General features: G+C 37.8%; 1 protein-coding gene across 3 annotated transcripts in view; it reads right to left on the reverse strand.

Moving 5' to 3' along the window:
- Positions 1–12,707: 12,707 nt before the first annotated feature.
- The window catches only part of rnf220a (ring finger protein 220a), a gene marked incomplete at its 5' end in the record, with an annotated part of 115,338 nt that continues 109,429 nt past the window's right edge, over positions 12,708–18,616 (reverse strand). For all 3 annotated transcript variants that reach the window (XM_079379038.1, XM_079379037.1, XM_079379039.1), the window contains 2 exons: positions 12,708–14,582; positions 17,665–17,739. In XM_079379038.1, coding sequence (XP_079235164.1) covers positions 14,511–14,582; positions 17,665–17,739 — 147 coding nt within the window. In that variant the 3' untranslated portion in view covers positions 12,708–14,510. The remainder of the gene's footprint in view (positions 14,583–17,664; positions 17,740–18,616) is intronic.

Below are 18,616 nucleotides of genomic sequence, written 5' to 3' on the forward strand. Positions count from 1 at the left end.
TATTTTATAATAAATAAACTTGTCTTGCTTTACAAGCAAGGAGATTTTGAATTTTGCATTTTTTCTCTGACAAGTATCTGCATGCTGAAAGTCCCAATCCTGGTTCCCTCATATCTGATCGTTATCTAGTGTTTTTCACTTACATGCTCCTTTTTGACAGCTCCACGCTAGGTGTCTGATACACTCTGACTTCAGCTTAGAGCCCTTATTGTTTCTTACAAGGCTAGAGGGCACCAAGATGTGGTCCCATTGAAGATGTCCCATTTAAGGCATGATCATGGATCTTGACTGAAACATATTTACAGACATAGTGGGTTCAGATTACTGGGCTGGATTCATCATCTTGTCTCTGAAGAGCAAAAGGCTTAGTAGGATTTATAGACAGAGGAAAGACTAATCTAGCAGGAAGTCTGAAAGGCCTCAAGCCATGCTCAGACAATGACAGAACTCCCATGTCACAGATACATAACCCTGACCTGAAGATATTACACATAATGTACACTGCCATTTAAAAGTTTGGGGTCAGCAAGATTTGCTTTTTTCTAAGAAATTAGTTATTTTATTCAGCTAATATGCATTAAAGCAATAGTAAGCAAAATAAAACACTGAATAACTTACTTTTTGACGAATGTTAATAACCAAAGTCAATGGGAAAGCCATACAGGTTTAGAACGACATGAGGGTGAGTAAATGATGACAATTACAATTTTTGGGTGAACTATGCCTTTTTAAATTGCTCAGAAGTGACAAAGACATTTATAATGTTGCAAAAAATTTATGAAAGATTCAGCTTTGCCATCTCAGGAATACATTACTTTTTAAAACTGTTATTTTGAATTGTAGTAATATTTCACAATGTAACTGTTATTATTTTATTACAGACCAAATAAATTCAGTCTTGGTCAGCATAAGAGACTTCAAAAACATTAAAAAAATCTTACCGACCCCAAATATGAAAAAATGCAAACGTGAAATGGAATAGTTAATCCTGGAATTAAATATATACCATCTACGCAACCAAACCCCATTTTTCTGTATGATTTTCAATGAATAACAACTTTTGGTCCATTTAAAAAGTAAAGCTGTCATTATAGCTTCATGGTGCTTTTTTGGAGCTTAACCACCATCTGCGTGTCCTCATTTACTTTTGTTAAATGGAAATGACGGCATTCTGCTAAACGACTTCCTTTGCGTTCTACAGAACAAGACCAATATTCCAGGTTTTAAACAACAAAGGTGTGTAGATTATGTCAGAATTATCATTATTTTTTTTTTTCAGGTAAATGATCCCTCTCTGCAGTTTAAACAGAATCTGTACCCACAATATAGATAATCTGTTTATTCATCATCTCTCATGGACGGAAATGACTGAGAAGTGTAAGATGACTTAAATGCTACACAGAAGCAATAAACTTTATCTTTGTTTTTACAGATGCCGTGATAAAAGTCGAGCAGAGAAAGTGAAGGAACAATGATGTGGATGTGGTTTTGGCTCTTCTTGTTTTCAATGGAAGTGGCAGATGAGCAAAACCTGTCCTGCAGGAGGAGAGCCTCAAGAGAGCCGTTTGATGTTCTCAATAAGCCAGTTCTCTCTTTTGTCCTGATCTCTTTCTTCTCTTTCTCTGTCACTCCTCTCTCTTGTTCACACACATTTTCTGGCTTTCCATCCTAATTCCCCCTTACTCCACACACACACACACACACATATGCTTATTAGGTCTTGAACATTTAGCCCAGAGAACAAGCATTTCCAAGCATGGACATGCAAAAACATATTGCACATGAACTACATCCTCCCTGTCAGTCCTATTTACCTGTTGTCATGTCTCACGCACTCATGCAGGAGCGCTGGAGTTGACATGCAGGAAGTAGGAAGTAAACAGAATGCCTGTTTATTTTAATCCATCTCACACCTGCACCAAACCACACATATCGCCTCCGCGGATAAGCGCTGTAGGCACCTGAAAAGTTTTTTAGAGTTAAGTTTTTTTTTGATGGCAGACATTTTGATCCTCTCTGATGAAATTATACATCTATATGCCATAATCACAGTGGAAATGTGAATAGATGTTTGAAACCTCTTCTTTGTCCCGCCAACAAAAGGCATTGTCCGCCACAAAGCCTGCTCTCCTGACAGAAAGATCTGGTAAAAGCAAAAAGGTAGCTATATCAAATACGCTGTTAACTCTGCGCATGTCAAGCCTGGGTCACTGGAGCCAACGTTACCTGTGTAAATCACCGCACAATGGCTCACTATCCCAGTATTCAACAGGTGACATAAAGGACCTTTGGGAAGTATAGTTTCCACTGGTCCTATTCTGCAACAAAAGGTTTCTTAAACATCACTGCCTGAGGACAAATCATATGACACTCCGAAACAGGAAATCTCTAAATCGCCCATTGTCTGACACCACATCAAAATCCTCCGTGCACACAGGCAAGCTGGGGGAGGGCCAGGCTGCAGTCTTTTTTTGACAGAGGATATAGAAGGACTTCTAAGAATAAACATCCTCGTGCAGGAGTTGCATTTGAAAGAATGCCAACTGGTGTATGTTGAATTGGCATAATCATCCTTGTGTGCCACTGTGTTTTTCTGGTACAAATATAGCCACAAGGGCATTCAGAAGTGTTATTTTAGTATTACTTATATACTATTATACTGTGGATTAGCTTTTATATTTTTATTTTCCATTTTAATTTAAATAGCTTTTTAAACATTTCTATTTAGCTTTCATTTATTTTAATTTCAGCTGTAGTTAGTCATTTTAATACTTTAGTAATTCGAGTGGTTTGACAATTAGATTAGACTGTACAAAAATTTAACTCCATACGCTAATACACACTATACTCATAGTCACGTAATGCTGATGTTGTTAACATTAATCATTTGAGAATAAAGTATAACAATAATAATAATTTGCACGGTTCGATGTGATATGAGCTAACCGATCTTTAGATTAATTCACCATTGGTAGCATGATTTATGGTAATGTTTTTTCCTCAGTTGGGCTGAACAAATGTGGCAGACTTGTTACTTACTTGTTCAGATGACAATATACTGTTAAAATACTTATTTGGGTCATTTATTCCAAGACGTAGGCTAGAATCTGTGATTGCAAAGTACAGTAAATATCCACACCGGTGCGGTGACTGACAGCCACACATTCACCTAAAACATTAGATTCATCCGCACTGAAGCCGTGCCGGAGCACAACCCCACACACGGAAGATAATTCTGCACAGAGCTGCAATTCCAGGTTTTCAAACAGAGATGGCGACAAAGAGGCAAAACGTACGGACTGCAGCTTTAATAGTTTTATAACAATAACAACAATGGTATTCAGGCTAGACTGAGGTAGACAGTTTGCAGAGTCATTACAAATCTAATGTAAGCTAAAATGATCCAAGACAAAAGCAGCTGTACAGTGTTGGTTTAACAAGGACGTTAAATATACTTTTGTGAGTGTGAGAAAGAAAATATATTTCCCTTGAGGCGTCATGCTACAGCAGAAGTAACATGTACTGTACATACTTTAAAATGGATAGACAAATAAGGAAATAATGGAATTAGCTGACAGATTTGCATAGTCTTTGGTTTTAGAGTAAGAGAAAAAAACTAAACAAAACAAGCACCCCAAGGCAACTAATGACAGAGAGATTTAGGCATCATTTTGACATCACTGGGTAAAAAAATGAATAGTGCAGATAAATGACTTTTTTTGAGTATATGAAAAGTGACTATTTGCTTTACTGTACTGGAAAGAGAGAAAAACTATATATTTGCCATGGGAAAACGAAGAACATGTCAGTGGTCTAACATCCTGGTAGATTAAGAAAGTAACACACTAGTATTTTCATATTCGGAATGGTTTCAATATTTACACTGGGAGTTAATAGGACGAGCAATAAGGTTTATTTGCACTTTTGGGATGTTTACATTCACAGTAAAGAGAAATGTTACGTGGACCACAAAAAAGGGAAACAGAAAGACATGACATGTCTTTATGTCCATACATAAAGTCAACTGTGACGTGAATGACACAGAGATTATACTAACCTGTAATGGTGTTTTCTCTCTCCCTAGATGTACTTTAAATCCTAGTGAATCAAAACATTATTTGTCCTCCTCTTCTGTAAAGCTGATAACTGTCTGCAATTAAAAGAAGGAATGTTTAGCTTCGTGAATGGCACAGACAAAGTTCTTAAATACTAAAATTTGTGGTTAATTAAGGTAGAAAATAAAGCTAGCAGTCAGTTACAGAATACGGTGGATTTGGCGGATTTAAAACCAGTCTTTCCAACCCCCTGTTTGCACAGGTGAGTCACAGCCGCCTCGGGCCGTCATACTCTACCTTTTCTTTATAAGACAGAGAGGATGATAGAAAGAAAAGAAGAGAAAGAAAGAGAGTAAAAAGGAGCATAATCACATTTCAGCATGCCCCTCCTGCTCTACGCAAGTACCTATATAGATTGCATTCATATGTAAAACCACCACAACAAAAAAAGATCTCCTCAGAGGCTGAACAAGATAATTCAAGACAGGTAGACTGTAAAAGCGAAACGGCCTTAAAAATGGCCTAGATGAACTACAAAATTACCCTAAAATGTGTTTATTTGCTGCCCTCTAGTGGATTCAAAGATGCTGACAACTAAAGTACAGGACAAACCAAAGAATAGCTATGGCATGACTACACGCTACATATAAAATAAAATAGAGCGAATAAGCACACTCTGAAAGCTGGCAGGTCAGATATCCATTATGGCAGACATGTATCACAGGTAACAATGGTCTGCCCTCTCACCATATTGACTGTAAGGATCAGGGCGCTGCTGTCAGAGATAACAGACTGAACAAGACAACATCCCTCTGTCCTTATCTTACTACTGGGTCTGGCCCAGGCCAAACTGTTGCCCCATGCTCTCTCCCTGTCTTTTTCAAGAGCTGCCGAGGCATGAGGATTAGAAATGGGTTGAAAGTATAGAAAAGTCAGTAAGGTAATCAGAATGGTAAGAGGAAAATAGTTGATTTCTCTTCAGTCTCAAGACCAAACTGAAAATACTTGGTCATGTTTTAATTTGTTTTTAACCAGCAGAACCCTTTAAAATGAAAGGGATGGTTTGACATTCAGTCATCATTTACTCACCCGTTTACATTGTTCTATACCTGTTTGACTGTCTTTATATCATGGAGGGGAAGATTTTCAGTAAATAATGACTTAAAATTTCAATTTGTTCATAGCACAAACACTCTGCATATATACCTTTAAAACATTAGGCAGACATTAGGTGAGGTATATACACTACTGTTGAAAAGTTTGGGGATGGTAAGAAAAAGATGGCGAGAAGTTACACTCACCAAAGCTGCATTTATTTAAAAAAAGAAAAGTTAAAAACAGTAATATTATTACAATGTAAATAACTGTTCTATATTTTTATGTATTTTAAAAAGTAGGCTAATTTATTACTGTGATGGCAAAGCTAATTTTTCAACAGCTGTTATTCCAGTCAGTGTCACATGATTCTTTAAAAAATCAATTGAAAACCACTGTGCAATTAAAAAAACAAAATTTTACTAGCCCTAAACTTCTGAACAGTATGTGGTCCACTTTTATGGTACTTTTAGGGTTTTTTTAAGGAGCAGGTCATGCTTTCATTTTATAGAAAAGGGTAGCATTCTTCAGGTTTCCAACACTTTTTGATTAATGAATTAACATGAATTCACAATCTTTCCAGCCATAAATGATTTTTAGATACAGGTTTTTAAAAACCCTTTCAATTTAGACCACTTCACTTATGAATCATTCAGTCTGATTTGTGAACTGGTTTGATTGAATCATTGAAAAGAAGCAACTTTTCCGGTCCTGAAAAACACAATTCCTTTTCAGCGTTACAAAGTAAAGAAGGTCATATGTGTTTAAAACAACCATAAATGACAGCAGAATTAGCTTTTGTGGATGAACAAACCGTTTTCATCTCTAAATTGAGAAATACTCAAAGTGCTGTACTTCATAGAGCCATTTGTATTTGCAGTGTCCTAACAGCACCTCACAATATATAACATTACTAACAGTACACTGTTTCCTCACAACAAAGCCAGCATTAACTATGTACTGTCTGTGTTTGTTTGGCAACAAGTGTAACGTTTGCTAAGTGTTGTAAAATTCCCCTAATTAGAGGCTCTTCCCATTAAACACGCTAAAGTCCAGTCGCAGGATTATGACACAGTTTAACGCACACAGTTAGTGGTATTATTACACAATTAGCGGAGTATATCCCCGCTAAGACAAACAAAGTAATGGAGTGTGATGAGCCACAGCTACAGTACAAGTACTGTTCTTGAAAGAGTGAGAAAAGCAAACAAAGCCATTATTATAAGCCTTTAAACATCCTCGGAAAACAGATGCTTCAACATATTTCTGTATTAAGACAGTACACAAACTGGGCAAACACCTTCGCAAGACTTTGTTAAACCAGATTAAAGGGAAGCAATATTGATGTTATGGCAAACTGAATCGACTGTACGTCTAATCTAGCAGGACTTGTGAGTGGCACTAAAGGCTCACGTGAGGCCACGCTCAGACCTGTCATTCACCTGCCTCTAAGACAGACAGATACTGTAAGGGAAACAGAAATAGCAGAGCCACATATCCTATACCCCAGACCCCCCCTGGCATGCAGACAAAGGGTCAGTGTTTGCCCCCTGGGCAGACGGAAGATGAAAGGTAAGGTGATGAGCGGGGCAGATGAAACAGCAGAGTCAAAGGCTTCTCTTGTGCGAGCGGTGTGTGTGGAGTGGGTGGCGGAGGGGCTGCTGGGGGTCTAAAGTTTCAACTGCTCGTGCCCATGTGGGAGGTTACTGATAGCTGGATGCGATGCTTTTTCAGTATCGTAGAGAAAATGTTTTAGGGAGTTTAAAAAGCTTAAGAATTTGACAATAACAACATGCATTTTATAACAATTTCCCCTTTCCATTGACATCACCGCATGTTTTATTCAATACAGGTAATTATGTTGTTTTTCTATTCATAGTACTGTTAAATTCATTGATTGATTATGTACATATTTATTAATTATATTTTTACTACTGGGTTAAGTATGGCAGTTTTGGATTTATGAATTAGGTTAATTAGGTCAACAACCAATCGATCAATAAATGTATGTTTTTTTTAAAATGCAACCAAGTTGCTGTAAGCATAGATATACATGAAATATGTCTATGGCTGTAAGGACTACAATGGTTGTCTAATTTGTCTGGTTGTCTAAGCATATGTACACAATTTATCATAACTGTAAGCTTTATGTTCTCTTTCATTTAGTATTTTTTGTCAAACTACTAAAATTGAACATTAAATTATGTGAGTAACATAGGTTGCAAACAGCAATTCATTTTGAATTTTCTCTTAAATTTTATTCTGGCCTGTATAAAGCCTCAATGTACTTACTCTACTTCTATAAATAAATAAATATAAAATAACTGTGTAGTAATTGTGATGATAGAAAATAAGTTATTTATTTATGACTGAGCAAGGCTTTCACTGAATTATCGCAAGACAAAAAACTAAAAAAATACAAAAAAATATTATTTGTATTTTAATAGAATTACTTTATTTTTTATTAAATTATTTGATTTAAAAGCTGCAAGCATTCTTCACATGAACATATCGTGACAGCCTGTTTGGCTGACAGGTAACGTTAGCAATTTTCAAGTGATATGTGTGCAAAATACTACATATACAACACTCGTGTTACACCAAAAACCTCCCTGTGGACATGTGAGACTCAAAATAGGGCTAAATAACGTTGTGGTGAGTTGATAAAATCATGTGGGAACTGCCATCACACAAGTGTAATCTCCTCACACAACAAAATGCAACAAAAACACTGAGGAATCAGCCACATACACATGACTACTGTGTCGAATTGCCTTTGAATGCAGCATAAATGACTATTTATTCTTCTAATGAGAAACCAAACGATTCAAGATATTAAAAAGTTCTCCCTCAAAATGAAGTTTACCCTTGCCTTGAATCCGCTTGTCTCTCCCAAAATCTTTAGCAGTGCTTAGCGCCCTCATGTGGTGTGTGTGTTGTACTACAAGACACCTGCAGGCCGTTTAGGGATTGGAAATGGTCTTCTATACAGTGTGACTGCCTGTATTAAGACATTTTGGGAATAAATCTCTCATTTAAAAAAAATGTAGACCAGAGTTCTGGAGTGTGATATTATTAGTAAATTGTTTTTTTTTTGGCTTTTTGACTTTGCCATTTTCAAAAGCTGTTTTATATGTAGGCTACTATAGAGATTTACGATGAGATTAAAAATATGAATACTTAAATTTTTCCTATGATACTTTTAGCATTGCAGTTTTACAAAATATAAATTCCTTTTAGTGGCCTATTTTACCTGGTCAGGCCCTTAAAGCCAGACATCCTGTTTTATGATTTTTTGAGGTTATCAGGTCAGGCCTTGTTTCTTTCTTTTTTAGCAGTCTGCTATAATCAAACATGGCAGACGAAGTTGGTAAACACTCCGGCAGGTGACAAAGGATACATCGAGTATGAATGCATCTTGTTGCAGGGGTCGTAATACATTGTTCTTGTGATTGATATGTGTAATCTCAGGGAAGTAGCGGATATGAATGCTACAGCAGATTTTCTTAGGTAATAAATAGGTCTTGGGAGAGATCGCTGAGCCTGGGGAACAACACTCCCACGCTGGCCCATTAAGAGTCGACGGCAGCGAGTCTTAATATCTCATCTTTCACGAGAGCAGGTTTATGGTAATCCTGTCAGTGCTAACACACACACATGCATGCACATACATGCACAATCCCCTACACAAACACACAAACCATTTCACCTCACCTCGTTATTAAACAAGCGTTCCTGCTAAATCCTCATAATGTCACCAGGCAATCTTGTAAGCATTGGTGAATATAAGAAAAATTCAGTATGGCTTTAGCCACAACGTTAGCTAGAGAACAAAGCTTTCAAACACAAGCATCTAATTCCTCCAGGCAGCTTGTGAAAGACAAAAGAAAAAGAGACATTTGCATTCATAACATAACCATCCAAAAGTTTTAATGGATGCCTTAATTTCCGTGCTACCAAATGAGAAGATAAGGCTTTGGAATATGGAAGACTGTGGATGGATGTAACACTTTTTTTGCTCTAACATCTGTAACTCTGTTTTAGTTTTAACTAAAAACTTTTAACTTTTAAGCTTTTAGCCTAAAATTTAAAAAGAAAAGTATTATTCTAAAACAGCAAACAAGTTGGAAATATTACTGAACAAATACATAAAGTATGCACTAACAGTTAAACATTGTGTGTTAGTTACTTTCATAATGAGACTTTTCATAATCACACAATTATCTAATTTTGTTTAATCTCTGTGGGTACAGTAGAAGTACATTTGACTTGTTACAACCCTCTCAGATGATATTAGAAAGTTCAAAAGAACAGCATTTATTTGAAATGCAATTCTTTTGAAACTGTATAAATGTCTCTACTGTATTTTGACCAGTTTAATGCTGGTCAGATTTTGCTGAATAAAAGTATTAATTTGGAAGGTGATCATGTTTGGTGGTAATTTCATCCCATGTAGGTAATTTTCAACCCCAGTATCTCCTATATATATTGACATTATTTAGATGCAGTAGTTTGGAAACATTTTTAAAATTCCACCCGTTTGGCAAAAAATAACTTTATGACTTAAAGCAGTTGTCTGTGTTACAGGGAATTTCATCTGTGTCTATCCACTTATGGTCAAGTGGAACTAATGCACAGCCAGTAAATTTAGATTATATTGGCTTCCTGAAAATAAGACAATGCAGTTTAAATGTACTCTGGAGATGCTATTTTGCAGCACTAAACCAGGATGAGCAATTATAAAATATGCCAGATGGCCAAACATTTCGACTTTCCTCAATTTCCTACTCCAGCACATAACAAAATACCCAAATAATTTTTTTTTTTTCTGTCAAGCACCTGGAGTGAATCGATCTTATAAAGAGGCTGAGGAGAGGAGAGGAGAGGCTTCTAATTGAATGAGTTGTACAAGCACTTCAACCAGGAAATAGTGGACACTAAAGGGGTGGAGACACGGTAAAATTCCCACATGAAGGTGTAAATTACCATTGCTACAGACAGCCAATGCGATCGAGGAATTACCCAACGCAGCAGAGAAGGCCTGTCCTATTGATTGGTCTGCGGAGATGTTTGTAAACTGCCTATAATGGCCCCCAAACTTTATACTCCCCATCAGGGATGGCTTTGACCTCCAAAAGCAATTTCTATAGATCTGCTTCCACTCATCTGGCTTCTTCCTGGTTCTAGCGCCACTCAGGCCACAGGGTGGGCAGTAACCCGAGCCCAGCCCGCAGCCTGCCTAATGCACTCTATGGATCGCGTGGCTGTCTGGAATACACAGCCTTTGACAGTAAGTAAAGACTTGGGTTAGATGGTAGAGAGGTGAGATGATCCAACCACAGTTACATTCTTTCACCACTACATCGAAGACACATTACTGCCTGGACCCCATTCTGACCTCTGGTAACCATTAAATCCCTGTCCCTACAAGGTGTCACCAATATTGAGGATACAACATAGACATCAACCAGATATCAGGTGCCTCATTATGAACAGAATCAATAAAGTTCAGAGAAAACTGTATACTTTTTAGTATATAGTATTATAGCTACTGTTACAATAGACTATATGAACATGCTATCATAAGGTTTTTTTTTTGTACTAAAAGTTTTTAACTAATAGAGAGTAATCAAATGTAACGAGTCAAGTTAAAAATCAAATTTCTATTTTTTTTTTACATCAATAAATTTCAGAGAAAACTGTAATTTTTATAAAAGTGTATTGTACAATAAATATTATTCCAGATCAGCAAACAAGCTGGAAAAATTATTGAACAAATACATAAAATACGAAAGCACAATAAGATGCAAAAGAGAGTTTAACTCGGGACTGGCGATGAAGCAGCTCTCTGAACACAGGCATCCACTCTTGCGCACAGAAAGCCGCTTCAGACAGGTATTATGTACAACACAATTATATAAAAATGCCCATTTTTGGCGAGTGACCTCGTAAATAGTCTTAAAAGTCCTAAATAACTGCAAAGAGTTGGGAGGAAATCGGTGTGTCAGATCCGCATCATGACTCATGAGCATCAGGCTTTAAAGAGACAGCACAGCTTTTAAAGTAAAACCTGCAGCAGTCTCTGCCATTTGTGTTAATTAAAGCTGGGGAAAAGGGGGAGAAAAAGAAAAATCTTTTCAAAGAGAGAAAAAAATATATTTTGTGGCTTGAAAAAAGCTACTCAGTTTATAGTAGGTATACAATTTATATGTATTTTTATGTGAAGATTGTTTGTAGTTCACTTAAATTAAAAGTTGCTATTTTTTTCAATGCCTAATAAATGTTAAAAAAATAATGACCTTCAATTATACTGTAATGCAGAATAGCTATAACTGAGGGAAAATGTATTTTGAGACGTCAGTAGTATTCGTATCAGTGATACTGGCCTGCATTAATAGTACTTAGTAAAAATATGTCATTAATCGTATTTAAACTATACCGTGTTTCTACATTAATTTGGAGATTCAGTGTGAAATTATGACAATAGCCTATATTAATATGCGATTAATTACAGAAAAATGTGATTAATTTTTTCATCGACGGACAGCATTCAGCATTTGTTATAGATAAACAAATGAAATGTAGTCTAAATAAAATGTATAAATTATATAAAAAAATTAAATAATGTACATTTATTTCAGCTTTTGTATTTATTCTATTAGTTTAGTTACCAAGGCAACATTTCCTATTTCATTTAAGTATCTAATATTTATATTTTGATATTTATTTTAGTTAACTTTTAGTTAACAATGCAACTTTAGACGACTGACAGAATAAAAATGGCCTCACTTGAATGTGCACCGTAATTAAGTCCATAAACTGCAACAACATAACTGCTGTTTACTTACAGGTTTTCCAAGCTTGTTTCGTTCCTTTCAAAAGAACCCACAAACACTTCCAACAAGAGGCTGGGGCTAGCCTACAAGGACTTAATAGAATCTCCTGCTGATTTTCCAACATGGCGGATCTATCAAAAGTTTACGGGCATCTGAAAATGCTTATAGACCCTGCTACTGTTTGCTCTACGGTGCTCCAATACAGCATGTACCTAGAGTTTGGCCTGGAATCAGAGCCTTTACTGGGGAGGTAGACGACTTCTTAATTACATCTTGTAATTTCATGAAATTTTAACTACAGTATTTATCGTTAAAGTGTGCGGTGTTCATGCTTTGATACTGTTCAGGTAAAACGTCACCTGGGTATAGCCTGTAGATGGCAGAATGGAACACTTACGCTTCCTTTTTGCAAAAAGGTCCAAAAAGACCCAATTCAATGCACTTACTGTCGGTCGGGGAAGATATGAAATCAATGGGTTAGTCTCAAAACCTCATTATTATCTCTACCGGATGACGTGTAATGCACATCGATATTAAAAATTGCAATGCGTTAGGAAGTTGTTTTGCTGCCTGAAACTCAATGGACAAATATTGACTGGTGTACTTCAAAAGCTACATCAGCATGTGGTAACATGATAATCAGCTTCACTTCTAGAGTACTCAAACTGGTGTAGTTCCACTAGGCAGACCAGTGAATGAAGCCAGCACATGGTGACCAGTTCAGATTTACAGTCATTTAATTGATGTCAAATGTAACTTACAAACGGGAAAGACACGTACCATTTTCAAGAATATACAAGGACACAAATCATATCACACAATCATCTTGTGCAATGTCATCTTTGGGGCAGGAACGAATTGTTCGGCAAAGGAAGAATACAAAGAGTCAACTCCAATCCTTATTTACTACATGTATTTTACAAAATAGTTGAAGAGAGAGGTATTTTACATTTGGAAACAGTGATTTTAAGTGTAAATCTTGAGGATATTGGTACAGCTGTTTTTACAGTACTGGACTGTGACCCAGCTATGGTGAAGATTTAAAGAACAGTGGAATAAGTTATAACAAATGCAACATTTGACTGTTTATTATGGTGTTGGGATCAGTAATGACCTTTCATTTCTTCCTTTTTTGCGCTTACATCAATACAGAAATCACAGAATACAGAGATGTACAAATATAAAGCACACAGTCTCACTCCTAGGGAAAACGTGAGCAGTCAGTCAGGGAAACACGTCTGGACTCTTCCAGTTCTTTCTTTGAGGGGACAAAAACGTCTCAGAGGAAATCTGAACGTAACTTATAAATGGAACCACCCTAACTGAAAACGTCAGAGTCCCTTTTTTGAGGGAAGAAACTGATAATATGCAACGGGTCAGGGGTCTTAATACTGTATGTTCCTTGCTCAATGGAATGAATAAGCAGTAATTTCAATTGTTTGTAACAGACAGACAGCATTAAAGTAAAAAATGCTGAAAAATGTGGGTGAATAAAAGCAAATCTTTCCATTTCTTTGAAAAAAGCAAAGACAAAGAAAGATACTTTCCCTTGTTTCAGGATTAAATCTACAGTTTTTACTGTATATTTCAATGAAAAATGTACACCTAAATCTTTTAAGTCCTAGTTCGAGTAGTTTATTATTATTATTACTTAAATTTCTTCCTGTACAATGAAATACAACTTCAACTTCAAGACAACAACATCTGCTTTAAAAATACAGAGGGTTTTCTTTTCTTTTTTTTTTTTTAATTCACCAAGTTTGAAACATATCCCCCTCCCTCCCGACCCAAGTCGCCCCCAACTAAAACTGGACTTTTATTCAATATATACTTCTGTATGTGCGTGTATGTCCATGTGTGTGCATGTGTATACAAGTGTTTTGTTCTCTATGTCATTTACTCACAACACTGTAAACATACAGAGACTATTATACATGTGCTTGCACTGATTCATTGAATTTGGTTGACATCACTAGAACACCACAAAAGTAGTAATGATTTGGGGTGAACGAGAACACAATGAAGAATCAAGATCGAGGGGTTCTGGAGAGCCTCGGGTGGTCCCCCGAGGTTTAAAGTCTTCTTATCGTCAGGCTGATGTTCCAGTCGGTTTGGCGTCAGCGGTCTTGGAGAAGTTGTTGCGAAAGTGGGAGACAAAGAGCAGCAGCAGCAGCAGGGACAGAATGAGTACTCTTTCCTTCATCTGAGAAGAATACGTTCCTCATCCAAGGAACCAAGCTGACTTTGGAGAGGGTGGACCATGGACCGACACAAGAGGGAAGGCGAGAAGGCTCATCACATAAGCAATTATAGTAGAGAACTGAGTCTACACAGTTCTCATTAGTCCTATGCTTGTGAAGTCAGTCCCCATTTAAAGTCAGTGTGAGTCTGTGCTCGAGCCTCTCATGGTCAGGACGATACTTCATTCCCTCAGGCGGTGGGGAAACCAAAAACACTAGCGCAAATGGAAACGAAAGTAAAACAAAACGAACAAAAAAAAAAGAAAGAATCCGGACTGTTTTGCTCACAAATACACACGCCTGAGGTCCCCTGGTGACGTGATGGTGTTGCATTGTGGGCAGAGTTTCTTGTTTCCCTGTTGAAAGACAAAGACAAAAAAAAAAAAGAAGAGTTAGAAGGTGGTCAAAACGATATGCTAACAAAGGCACTCTTGGTGGACAAGCTTCTATCTTATTAGTTTACAATACCACTTATAAAGTTTGGGGATGTGTTATTTTAATACATTTTAAAATATAAATTATTCTTGTGATGGCAAAGCTGAATTTTCATCAGCCATTGAGTCTTTAGTGACACATGATCGTTCTGAAATCATTCTAATTCCTCAAGAAACATTATCATCATCAATGTTGAAAACTGTTGTGCTGCTTAATATTTTTGTGGAAACCTTTATTCTTCTCAGGGTTGCTTTTATTTGAAATCAAAATCTACTGTAACTTTTTAAATTTACGGTTACTTTTGAGCAATTTAATAAATAATTTCTCTCCCTCAAAAAAAAAAAAAAAAAAAACGCAAACTTTTGAAAGGTAGTGTAGTTTACTAGTGTGTGTATGTGGACATAAAAACGGGCCTTACATTGGCGGCCCACCCTGTTCGACAAGCATGCGCCTTTCCCACTACTGCTCTGATGTTCAGCCAGTACCCATAAAGCCTGCACCATAAAAGCAGGAGAACAGCAGGCAGAGGTAGAGGAGGAGGAAGGTGAGCTGTGTGGTCTGCTGTCTGCACCACACACGCCACACAGGGAACGACTGAACATCACAACAGGATCTTCTCTTAAAGTCAGCAAACTATATACTCAGCTTCAAAAATACCACAACACTTGACAGCGACTCAGCAAGGCACAAGAGATATCAAATCCTCATGTTTGTGCTCTGCCCCAAGAAAGGAACACAACTGTTGGCTGAAGTTCAGACAGAAACGTTACTGTGAGGAATCTCACAACCACTGGCGATCATGTCCTCGTGTAACCTTCTCGCACATATGCCACTGATCACACACAGGGCGTATTTCTCCTCATACACATGAAGTGCACTGTTTCGGCTCCTATAGGAACTGATGTATTTAAATGTACAGCAAAGAGACTTGCTGTTAGTAAACTAAGGAGTCTGGGAGCAGTAAGGGTGTCAGAGCGTGAACCCTGTGGTGTGCCTTCACATCTGACTGTAAAGAGGATTTGTGGCTCCACATGATTCAGTTCATGTCTAGGGCACCAGAACCCGCTCTCCACTGATCTCGACCTTACAGACTGAAAGAAAGACATCCAACAACACACATTCTGGCTTGTTCCGCTTTAACAATGGGCTCTACCATTGGAGGGTGAAAGTGCAAATAATCACAATGGCTTCAAATTTGACATCATGGTCTGACTATGCGAGTGGTTTATTTAGATGTGGCTGGCGTGAAGGAGTAAAACTGTCAAACTGAAGTTGGATTAACCCCCCCCCCCCCAAAGTAGTGTAGCAGCAAAACCCCCAACGTGCTTTCCTCTATACCCATGAATCCCCAGACACAAAGAGGGCCTGAGATTTGCTTACTTTGTTCTAGGAAGCAGGAGTTTACCTAGTTTTAATGAGCGTGGGCAGGCCACGGACTAAACGCGAGCTCCTCGCATCAGCGGCGGGTAGCTGCTGCGCTCCATTAGCTTCATAAAACAAGGCTGACGCTAACCAAATTACACACATTTACTTTGATCAAGACGCAAGGAGCCCCGCCATGCTACTTTTATTGCTGTCTTTAGGCAACAATTTTAATGCCTGCATTACTAACAATCTGCTGTGGCAGCGCGGGCTGGTGCGCACACATCTCTGTTCTTGTCGGTGAGCCGTACACAGACGGCCTTGTGATAAGCAGAGATGGAAGGAGCTGATTTAATATATGGCATATTGGAAAACGGCTGAAGCTGGGAAACATTTCCTTATTAATTGCTTCCGTGTGTGGTGGCAGAATGTGTTAGTGGCTAATGAGAGCAGGCTCCCTGAGGAACACTGGCTACAACAGCTAAGAAAAGAGGAAGCGCTTGTGAGTGTAAGTGTGGGGATTACAAATGGACAAGTAGAGGCAATCGCAATTCTGATGATAAGAGGTTAGTTGAACACGTAACACCGTCTAAAGGGATTAGAACCTGGAACGCTACGTGAGGAATCTCACTGGTCTGGTTGAGATGAACTCTTCCACTTATACTGTAGCCAAATACCACAGCATTATCAAAATAAACTACTCCATTATCCGCATTATACAGTTGCCTAGGCCATGAGTGACTCACTGTAAGAGACGGTCTGGGCACTCTGTGATGTGTAGAATTGAAATTTAATATGTACCTGAATTACCTGCATTTCAAAACTAAAACCATCTACATCTGCAATACCCATATTTCTGTTACACTTCAGTGTAAAGAATGTACATAGACATGTCTTAAGGAACAGCCTGTGATGCGAGTTGGTTAATAAAGGGGTTTTCAAACCAAAGACCCTTCAAATATGATGACCCCCATGCGAGGGAACTTTTCCAAAAATAAAAAGGAAGCTGTGTTTTTATATATATATATATATATATATATATATATATAAAAATACAATTCATAATGTGTAAGACAAATAAGATTCATTTAGCTTTAAAATTATAAAAAATATCTAAAATAAAATATAAAATATCTAGTATTTGTTAATCTTTATTCTATCAAGCATTACAGCAATGGTGATAAACAAAAATCCTTAAAATAAATGAAGAAAAAACAAACAATCATTTATTATACTGATTTCGCTTTTTCATGGACCCCCTTACAAAAAAAATACAGGAAGCTATATATTTAAGTATAAAAACCCACTTTTGTATAAGAAAACATGTTTAACATATTTTACCTACTATTACAGCAATGTAATTTTGCATATGGTAAAATCTTTTACCTCCCCACATCAACCTCCAAACATATAAACAGTTTGAAAACTGCAAAAAATTAACTCAATGTTAAATGGTGCTGACAGTACCATATAGTTTATTAACTGTCAGCATAATCAATTTAGCACAACTATTTAAAAACAAATACATATGTATTGCAAAGCAATGTGTAGAATTTAACATTGAAATAGGTTTTTAGATATTGCCTAAATCTGCAGAACATTCAATATGAGCCTACTGAACAGCAAGTGTGTAATTCTTACCAGAGTCCTTAGCCAGCATTCTTCACAGTGCACGTGCCAACACTGGATGGAGGTGAGTGGCATTGTATATGAGTCCTGAGGTAGAGAAACAAAAGACAAAAAAGAGCAATGATTAATTTAACCAGGTGAACTGAACATAATTCACATCTAGCCACCCACATACACAACATCAGACATCACCATCACAGCACAGATCGGCCATGGGGGGCAGGCAGGAGGGCAGTGAGGGAACGTGTGGGGCAGTGCAGGGGTCAGGCTGGGTCAGGCCAATGGGAGCACAGAGAGCCTTACCCTCCGGAGCGGCAGCAGCTTCTTAATCCCACTGCTGGCCGCAGTGGCAGTGCTGCAGCCCGTTACGTAGCCTCTGTACAAACAGTACACACCGAGCTGCAGGGCCTCTGCGCTCCCGTGCCTCTCGACTGCCTGATTCTTGCCATCAGCCCTTGTTTGGGTCGGCTTGCGCTGCAGGGATATTCAAGAGCGGCACTGAGAACAAGAATGTGGCCGCTACGACAAGCACAGACACACATCAGACCAACAGGTGCAGTTATCAACAGAAGCTCTCGGCCAACACTGAGCCAGGATAAAAGGGATGGTTGGGAGTTCGGTTGCATTTTTCTGTGAATATTAAGTATGGATATCATGCTACGCTGTCTGAAACACTTCTAGCACTACTGAGAACCTACTGAGAATTCATTTTCTTGGTCTGCTATACATCCAATAACCAGCAGGTGGCAGTAGGCCACCACTGGGAAATGCTCAACCTCAACAGACTGCAAGACACAGAAGCAAAGACAAATGTCTTGAATGTTTCCAATTAAATGATCAAAACATTTACAAGCCTCTTTATTAACAAGGCCAGAACTGATCGGTCTGTGTATGACTGTGTATAAGGAGGTTTTATTTCATTTTAGCGAAACTCAAAAGTCAGGATGGATTGAATCTACCTCAG

This window comes from Barbus barbus, assembly GCF_936440315.1.
Source record: "Barbus barbus genome assembly, chromosome: 26".
NCBI classification, from domain to species: Eukaryota; Metazoa; Chordata; class Actinopteri; order Cypriniformes; family Cyprinidae; genus Barbus; species Barbus barbus.